This window comes from Borostomias antarcticus, assembly GCF_949987555.1.
Source record: "Borostomias antarcticus genome assembly, chromosome: 9".
Taxonomy (NCBI): domain Eukaryota; kingdom Metazoa; phylum Chordata; class Actinopteri; order Stomiiformes; family Stomiidae; genus Borostomias; species Borostomias antarcticus.
In genome coordinates, this window is record NC_140242.1 from 9409633 (window position 1) to 9418917 (window position 9285).

Here is a 9285-nt window from a genome sequence, read left to right on the forward strand (position 1 = left end):
ACCAACAAAAAAATACCAATAAAGAGCAATGGAGTGGAACACATCACACACACACACACACTAGCACATATACACGCACACACATGCATGCGCGTACACACACACACACACACAGAAAATACACATTCAAACACAATTAGCTGTACACACAATTAGCTTTGAGTGTATGATGGAGTCACTTTAGTGAGTGTGTGTGTGTGTGTGTGTGTGTGTGTGTGTGTGTGTGTGTGTGTTTCAGTAAATGTGTGTATGCCTGAGTGCATGTCCAATACACAGTCAGCCAAAGAGGGACAGAATGAGGCAGACCTACTGTAGGCTGTTTTTTTTTTATTTATTTTTTTTATTAAAATCTTCACACATATCATTGTATCTTTAGAACACAGAAATATAAAAGTATATGTCACTATCCTGGAGAGACATGACCAAGTCAAGAAAATGACAGTTTTCCCTGTCATTAGAAAGAAAGAAAGAAAGATAGAAAGAAAGAAAGAAAGAAAGAAAGAAAGAAAGAAAGAAAGAAAGAAAGAAAGAAAGAAAGAAAGAAAGAAAGAAAGAAGACCAGCCAAAAACAGGAAGACCACGGTGAGGGGACCTTGTGGGGGGGACCATGTGTGGGGGGGGGGGGGTCACACACTCACACACACACAGATAAAAGGTGAATAGAAGGCGAAGGCCACAGAGCGGAGAATTGAAACAAGTGAGCCATCTGAGCTCTAGTTTCTCTTCATACTTTTATGGTTGTTGTGAGATCAAACAACAGTACCGGTGAGGTTGCCTTGGCAACTGCTGCGTCATAGTTCTGTAGCCATGGCAACAGACAGCACCTGCCCAGTGGAGTACCGGTTGCACTGTGAGATAGCAGTAAAAACAAACAAGCGTCTTCGAAACGAACAAGTGATCAAATAAAAATGTAAAAATGTGTGGGGGCCGAGGTGTTGTTTCCATGGTGCTGTGTGTTGTGGTCGTCTAATTTTGGCACAAATGTGTTTGGCTGAGCCTTGGTCTCCATCCCCTGTGAAACTCCAGAGTGGTGATGTCATCATTGTGCGCCAAGGGTCTTCATTTGGCCAGGCTCTTCTTTATGTGCTCGAAATCCATCTGAAACATATACCACATCACAATGTTCGCGCAATGTTTCAAAAACATCCCACAATGTGTGTGTGTGTGTGTGTGTGTGTGTTTCTGTGTTTCTTATTAACCTGTAAACAAATGCGAATCCTCTTCTCCTCATCCAGCTCACTAGCCAGTTGCTTCATCTCTTGTCTGAAACAGAGCATTGATGTGAATACACGAGCAAAGCTTTTCAATTCTAAGAAGATACACTATATGGACAAAAGTAAGTACACCTACAGGAGCTTTTATGACATCCCATTCTAATTTCATAGGCATTAGTATGGAGTTGGTCCCCCCCTTTGCAACTATAACAGCTTCCACTCTTCTGGGAAGGCTTTCTACTAGATTTGAGAGTGTGTCTTTGGGAATTTTTGTCCATTCATCCAGAAGAGCAATTGTGAGGTCAGACACTGATGTTGGATGATTCTATTGGCTGGTCCCCTAACACACACACACACACATACACACACACTAGGCTTGGGCGGTTTTCCGGTATTACGGTTTACCGCGGTGCTATAAAATCTGGACGGTCTCGTTAGCAAAACCGTCTAAAGAATTAGGCAGCAATTTCTGAATAAAATATATTATTATTTTTGTTGTTGGTGGTGGTCGTGGTGTTATTATCATAATGTAATCGTGTAACAACACTAGAACAGTTTAGAACGCACAAACCCCGCAGCGGTCAGTCAGACAGACAGTCAGAATTGTAGCCTACCGTAGACGGTAGGCCCTACACAGTATAATACACAACAACGATGACAATAATAATAATGTTTTGATAAATGTAGCCCAGACCAGAACGGCAGGATGTCTTTTTCGGAGGCTCTCTGTTTATTGTCCAACAAACCGTAAAGCCTCTGTCAACGAAGCCCCTCTCGCATATGGCCTAGGCTACAATAAATGTGCAAAGGAACTAAATCCTATAGGCTATTATTATAAAACTAGGCCTATAGGCCGCCTATGCATTTGATGGTAAAGTGCACATAGAAACGATTATTATTGGACGCAACTATTATTATAAAAGTAGGCCTACACCGTCGCCTTGATTGTTGTTCACATATAGGCTAGGCTATAGATTTATTTTCGAAGAATAATAGGATTGGCTATTCTAAAGCCCAGACAAATGATTCACGAATGCTTGCAATTGCGATCACTTCTGAATATTCTGAAACGGGCTAACTGATATTTGACAAAGTACGCCATCCTACCTTTTTTTAAACGCATCAGTAACAAGACCGCAATGCAACCGCTACAACATTACAAGTCTAGGCCTACTCTGCAACGTTTCTCGTCTAATTTATGATATGTCAAATCAAACTTTATTTGTATAGCGCATTTCATACACAGAGGCAACACTACGCAGTCCGTCTACCTGCTGCCATGGATGGGACTGTGCGTGTGCAGCACAGACACGAGACGAGCCGTGCGCATTCTTCCGCTTAAAGACAAGTAAAGTTTCCGCAGTCACTGGGTTATTATCGTCTTTATCTCGTTCCTTGTTTGAATAATAATTTAAGGCTAGACGTTTTGCGCAAGCATGCATCAGCATTTGGCGTTTCTGTGTAGCCTACTCGAACTGGCAATAGCTGGTAACATTTCGAGAATAGGCCGACAGTTCTATTTACTGGCTTGGTCTGCGTGACAGAGGAATATGACTATTGCAACTTCAAATCGGGGAGAGACTGCTGGAGAATGGGGTGATGATGTAGTAGGCTATGATTGATGAGTGGAATGGTGAACACTACCCGAGACCATAAACGATGAAGCAGGGAAAGTGAAGATGACAGCTTTATTGAGGTTTTGTGGACACGTGCATGTTTGGGACAAATACAGTAGGCCACAGAAAGGTACGCATACAATTCTCCTTTGCACTGTTGAGTAATGTTTTTTGGAGTAAGGTTAGCTGCCGTTTTGACATAGGGTGACAAATAGACAATGCGCTGTTCACTTTAGCCTAGGTGAAATTTTCGGCACGTGCGCCATTATCCTTCCTATCCAACGCCAATGACAGAAAATAAAAAATCAAATCATAAAAAAACAAGACAAAGAGTCTAATCACAGCGTGGCCTCCCTGTGCGGGGTTACCTGGGTGCAAATAACATCTGCCTTAATGAATTGAAGCCACCTAGTAACAGCAGCGTGCGCTGTCATTGGTCTACTTACGAACAAGACAGCCTTTTTTTTATAGACGGCTCCGGCCTCTCCGCTGGCCACGCCGTAATAACGGTAATACCGACTACCGGTATTTTGTGGAGACTTAAAAACGGTTTCAAAATTTGGATATCGCCCAACCCTAACACACACACACGTACACACACGTACACACACACACACACACACACACACACCTGTGTTGGCTCTTCAGCAGCTCCACAGAGGCTCTCAGGTCTTGGAGCTGGGCGCGCAGTTCCTCCATTGTGGGCGGAGTCAGGGGCGACGGCCGGGTGTCAGGGGCGGGGCTTATAGCAGAGGGGGAGGGGGAACGATGGCTGCTGCCGCTGGACGGTGGGGGAAGGACAGCAGGCTTGGGCGGCAGCGGTGACTTACTGTCTACTACCTGACAACACACACACACACACACACTCGTTTTCATATCGGATAAACATCTGTACAAGATCCTCCTCTGGTATGTTTGGTTCTCAGCAGTTGCGTGTGACACGGTCTCTCTCTCACCGAGCCGGGGGAAAGCGCTCTCCTCCGGGATGCGTCCAGGGCTCTGAGGGAGAGACCGTCCTGCTCCTCCTTCCCCTTCTCCTCCTCCACCACGGAGAAGTCCACGATGTCAGACCCGGACAGAGAGGCCTGAGAGAGAGAGAGACAGGGGAGAGAGAGAGAGAGAGAGAGACAGGGGAGAGAGAGAGAGAGAGAGAGAGAGAGAGAGACAGGGGAGAGAGAGAGAGAGAGAGAGAGACAGGGGAGAGAGAGACAGCTGTCACAAAGTTAGATCTGTTTCAATGTAAGACTATATTGATTTTCTGTATACTGTATTCTGTTTATTATTCACTTTTTGTTGTCTTATTATTATTATTATTATTATTATTAAGTATATTTTTCTTGTATTTTTCTCTTTTATATATGTGTATACATAATATATAATATACAGTAATATTTATTGGTTAATTCATTATTTATATTATTGTCTTTCTGCTTTGACATGTTTTATCATGAAACGTCATGCAAATAAAGCTTCTTGACTTAACTTGACAGGGGAGAGAGAGAAGGGTAGAAAGAAAGAAAGAAAGAAAGAAAGAAAGAAAGAAAGAAAGAAAGAAAGAAAGAAAGAAAGAAAGAAAGAAAGAAAGAAAGAAAGAAAGAAAGGAGAAAAAGGTGAGGAGGGCAAAGAAAGACGCAGGGAGAGGTTAAAAGAGACATATAGTTGAGTACGTCACTTCCTTTACCCTGACTCTTCTGTCTTAACACCTTTAGTATGTGTGTGTGTGTGTGTGTGTGCAGCGGGGGGGTTGTGTGTTTATACTCACTGTGCTGATAATTTGTGAGCGGGGTCGGCGGTCCGTGATTCGTGGTCGCATTGCGGTCGGATGGTGGAGTTTCTCTGTTGAAACTATCACATCCAAATCCATGTCTTCACACACACACACGCACGCACACACATAAGCACATTTGTAAGGCCACAGTAACTGTATGTACCACACCCACATATCACAATGTCCTAATCACACACACTAACAGGAGCACACATGCTAGTCTTGACCGGGAGGGAGGACAGGATGACAGCAGTGAAAGAGGAATGGCGGTAAAGAACGACGTCTGCCTATCAGAGACGGCGAGGGAAGGTGAGAACGCCCCACCTCCGTACACACACTTCTCTAACATCCGCGCTGTAGCATTCCCTGTTCCGATTGACGACTGCGCCGCCGTCGTGTACAGCTGGAAATCTGATATCGATGAGAGAACCCCGAGCCTGTCACAAACTCACCAGGGTCATGTGACTTGTCAGAGGCGGAATCTGGTGTTGAAGCCCCGCCCTCTGATTTAGGGCTTTCACACCTGAACAAGTAAAACCACACAATGTTAACGTTTGTGTCTGTGTGCATGCTTATATCTGTGAAGTATGTGTGTGTGTGTGTGTGTGTGTACTAACTGTATGATGGGAGGTCTCTCTGGTCTGTCAGGGCGTCGTGGGGGGAGAGAGGAGGAGGAGGAGGAGGAGGAGCCTGTCTTTGGAGGGAGGGGTTTTCTGGGAGGGAAGGACGGGATGGTGGGCTTAGGAATGTCTCCAACTTTCAGCTCCTCGCCTACACACACACACACGCATACACACACACACACATATAAATGAATACACACGCATATGAAAACACAAGAGTAAACGGGTGTCACTGTACATACAACACACTAACATGGAGACATACTGTACATACAGCATGTGTAAACATAAACACACAAACACACGCACACACACACACACACACACACACACACACACACACATACACACACAGGTCAGCGGGAAGTGATGAAAGTTTTCACAGCAGAGTGGACCAGAGCTGGACGCAAGAGAGACTGAAGCTGAGTGGGAGCGGAGGAGAGAAGAGGAGGAGAAAAGAGGTGATGAGGAGGAGAGATGAGAGAGGAGGAGAGGTGAGAGAGGAAGAGAGAGGAGGTGAGAGGAGGAGAGAGGTGAGAGGAGGAGAGATGAGGGTGAGAGGAGGAGAGAAGAAGAGAGGAGGAGAGAGGAGGTGAGAGGAGGAAAGAAGAAGAGAGAGGAGGTGAGAGGAGTAGAGAGAGAGGAGGTGAGAGGAGGAGAGATGAGAGGAGGTGAGAGGAGGAGGCGAGGAGAGAGGGGGAGAGATGAGGTGAGATGGGGAGAGAGGAGAGAGGAGGTGAGAGGAGGTGGAGAGGAGGAGAAGAGAGGTAAGAGAAGGAGAGATGAGGTGAGACGAGGGAGAGAAGAGAGAGGAGAGAGCAGGAGAGAGGTGGTGAAAAGGAGGAGAGAGGAGGAAAGAAGGAGAGAGGAGGAGAGAGAAGGAGAGCGGTGCTGAGCTGAGACGTACTCAGAGAAAACAGAGCTGAGGAGAAGCAGGGAAGCCCATCAGGACGAGCTGAACATGCAGAGCGGTAGCAGACAGTAGCACAGTACTGATAGCAGTTGATGCTGGTGGAAGCAGTGAGAGTAGTAGTGTGTTAGTGGTAGTGGAACTAGACGTTCAAGTGAAAGCAGGCAGTTGTAAGCTGCAGAGAGCTTTGATACGGCCAGAGCAGGCCGAAGAAGGCCAGGGCAGGCCAAAGAAGGCCAGGGCAGGCCAAAGAAGGCCAGGGCAGGCCAAAGAAGTACAGGGCAGGCCAAAGAAGGCCAGAGCAGGCCAAAGAAGGCCAGGTCAGGCCAAAGAGAGTCGCAGTGAATTCAGGTGCTGGGTACCTCGGTCCGGTTCTCTCTGGGGTAGGTGTTCTGGACGCTCTGGAGGAACCTTCCTGACCTCCAACTTTTTCTCTACGGAAGTCAAAGTTCACACATGGGTCAGGTGACATGGTGAGTTCGTCAATGACGTAGGTACAGACGACTCCCTCTAAGGGACCCCAGCTATTTTTTTCTCTCCCTGTCTCTCTCTCTTTCTCTTCTCTCACTCTCTCTCTTGTCTCTTACACTTAAAACTATTCTACAACAAGAGGAGCAGAGAGGAGAAGAGAGGAGGGGAGAGGAGGGGAGAGGAGGGGAGAAGAGAGGAGGGGAGAGGAGGGGAGAGGAGAAGAGGAGGGGAGAGGAGAGGAGGAAAGAGGAGAAGAGGAGAGGAGAGGAGAAGAAAGGAGAGGAGAAGAGGAGGGAGAGGAGGGGAGAGGAGGAGATGGATAAGAGAGGAGGAGAGGGAAGAACAGAAGAGAAGAAAAGAGACGAAAAGAGAGGGAGAAGAGAAGAGAAGAGAAGAGAAGAGAAGAGAAGAGAAGAGAAGAGAAGAGAAGAGAAGAGAAGAGAAGAGAAGAGAAGAGGAGAGAAGAGGAGAGGAGAGGAGAGAAGAACAGAGAGAAGAGAAGAGAAGAGAGGAGAAGAGAAGAGAAGGGAAGGGAAGAGAAGAGAAGAGAAGAGAAGAGAAGAGAAGAGAAGAGAAGAGAAGAGAAGAGAAGAGAAGAGAAGAGAAGAGAAGAGAAGAGAAGAGAAGAGAAGAGAAGAGAAGAGAAGAGAAGAGAAGAGAAGAGAAGAGGAGAGGAGAGAAGAGTGATTACCTGCGGTGTGTTTGGCTGAAGGTGCGTTGGGGGGTGGTGGTTTCTTTGGTCTCTGCAGACACACACAGAAACCGGATGTAAACATGTAAACATTCTGATTGGACAGACTTTCCTCTCCTCACAATGTGCTGTGTACAAACACGCCCAGATCTGGAGAGGTGGAGGTTGTGTGAAGGTGTGAGTGAGACTGAGACTAGGGGGACAGAGGTCGGGGGACACTTCTGCTTGGACACCAACATTGAAAGAGATTCACTGTCTTAAGAGAAACACACACTTCTTGCAAACCACTTACCATTCAATAATTCTGTGTGTGCATGTGTGTGCATGTGTTTGTGTGTGTGTGTGATACCTCTTTCTCTACATCAGGAATCAGCAGCTTGACAAAGTTATCAGGGAACACTCCCTGCCTCCCCCCAACCTCCCCCATCCACCAGCCAGCATCAGAACACTCCTGTAGGACAGAGAGAGAAGGGTTCTCACACACACATACACACACACACATACATACGCACACACATACTTACAGTACACATACATACACCCCCCCCACACACACAAACATACACACACACACTCACTTACATACACACACACACACACACACACAAACATACACACACACACACACACACACACAGACACACACTTACACACACAAACATACACACACACACACACACACACACTTACACACACACACATAAACATACACACACACATATGCACACACACACACACATGCACACACAGAATGACAAACAAGCATTCACATTCATACACACGCATGCATGCACACACACACACACATACAGAATGACAAACACGCACGCAGACACAAACAGAATGACAAACACACACACACTCACACACGCACAAGTAGGATGACACACACATAATACTCTCAACACAAACACACACACACACACACACAAACAATGACACACGCACCTTGCTGACTATGGTAACTATCTCTCCCTCTTTGATGGTGAGCTCATCTTCGTTCTGTGCCTCGTAGGGGAAGATGACCTTACACAGCTCTCGCCCTGAGAACATGTCAGATAACACACTTTAACCCACTTATCAGCAGATTAATGATGTGGGAACCAGGAAGTCAGATAGTCAGACTGTCACACACACACACACACACACACACACACACACACACACACGCACACACAATCAGGATCTACGTACACACACACACAATCAGGATCTACGTACACACACACACACACACACACACACACACACATGCAGAGTATGTAATAGTAAGGCCTGCTGTCTCACCTTTGACTTTGCTGTCAGGCTCCGCCTTCATGGTTTCCAGGGCAACAGTGGCTGCTTTCTCGGTGTGTGCCTGGGGGAGGGGAGGGGCTAGAGGTGACTCCAAACCATCTACAGTACAGTAAGCGCCTTCAACACAACTCAGTAATGCACTACCTTATGTCAGTTTCATATGGTCAGTAAGGTACCAGTCTCTCTCTCTGTGTGTGTGTGTGTGTGTGTGTGTGTGTGTGTGTGTCGGGGTGTTAAAGAGGCTGTTGTTTCTTCCTGGATCCCTACGCTGTGTTTGTGGAACCATGGTGGCTCCTCCACAGGAAACACACACATACATACACACACACACACACACACACACACACACACACACACACACACACACACTCTCTCTCTCTCTCTCTCTCTCTTACACACATACCCTCTCTCTCTCTCTCTCTCTCACACACACACACACACACACACACACACACATACACACACACACACACACACACACTCTCTCTCTCTCTCTCTCTCTCTCTCTCTGACACACACAAACACACACAGAGCCCAGTCTGTCTCAAACACTCACCGCTCTGTTCACTAAAAGAAAACCACATCACCCCACCTCTCCCTCTTCCTCCCTCCTCTCTCTCTCCATTTCTCTCCCCCCCCCCACACTTCCTTCCATCCCTCCATTTCTCTCTCTCTCTCTCTCTCTCTGTTAATGAG

At 46.6% G+C, this 9285-nt stretch overlaps 1 protein-coding gene across 1 annotated transcript in view; it reads right to left on the minus strand.

Annotated features, from left to right (window-relative positions):
- Nucleotides 1-593: 593 nt before the first annotated feature.
- The window catches only part of sh3kbp1 (SH3-domain kinase binding protein 1), a gene marked incomplete at its 5' end in the record, with an annotated part of 31734 nt that continues 23042 nt past the window's right edge, over nucleotides 594-9285 (minus strand). Inside the window, 12 exons of the mRNA XM_084442830.1 lie at nucleotides 594-1098; nucleotides 1200-1263; nucleotides 3462-3670; nucleotides 3787-3915; nucleotides 4593-4696; nucleotides 5051-5121; nucleotides 5216-5369; nucleotides 6494-6565; nucleotides 7294-7345; nucleotides 7643-7744; nucleotides 8242-8336; nucleotides 8581-8650. Coding sequence (XP_084298956.1) covers nucleotides 1060-1098; nucleotides 1200-1263; nucleotides 3462-3670; nucleotides 3787-3915; nucleotides 4593-4696; nucleotides 5051-5121; nucleotides 5216-5369; nucleotides 6494-6565; nucleotides 7294-7345; nucleotides 7643-7744; nucleotides 8242-8336; nucleotides 8581-8650 — 1161 coding nt within the window. The 3' untranslated portion in view covers nucleotides 594-1059. The remainder of the gene's footprint in view (nucleotides 1099-1199; nucleotides 1264-3461; nucleotides 3671-3786; nucleotides 3916-4592; nucleotides 4697-5050; nucleotides 5122-5215; nucleotides 5370-6493; nucleotides 6566-7293; nucleotides 7346-7642; nucleotides 7745-8241; nucleotides 8337-8580; nucleotides 8651-9285) is intronic.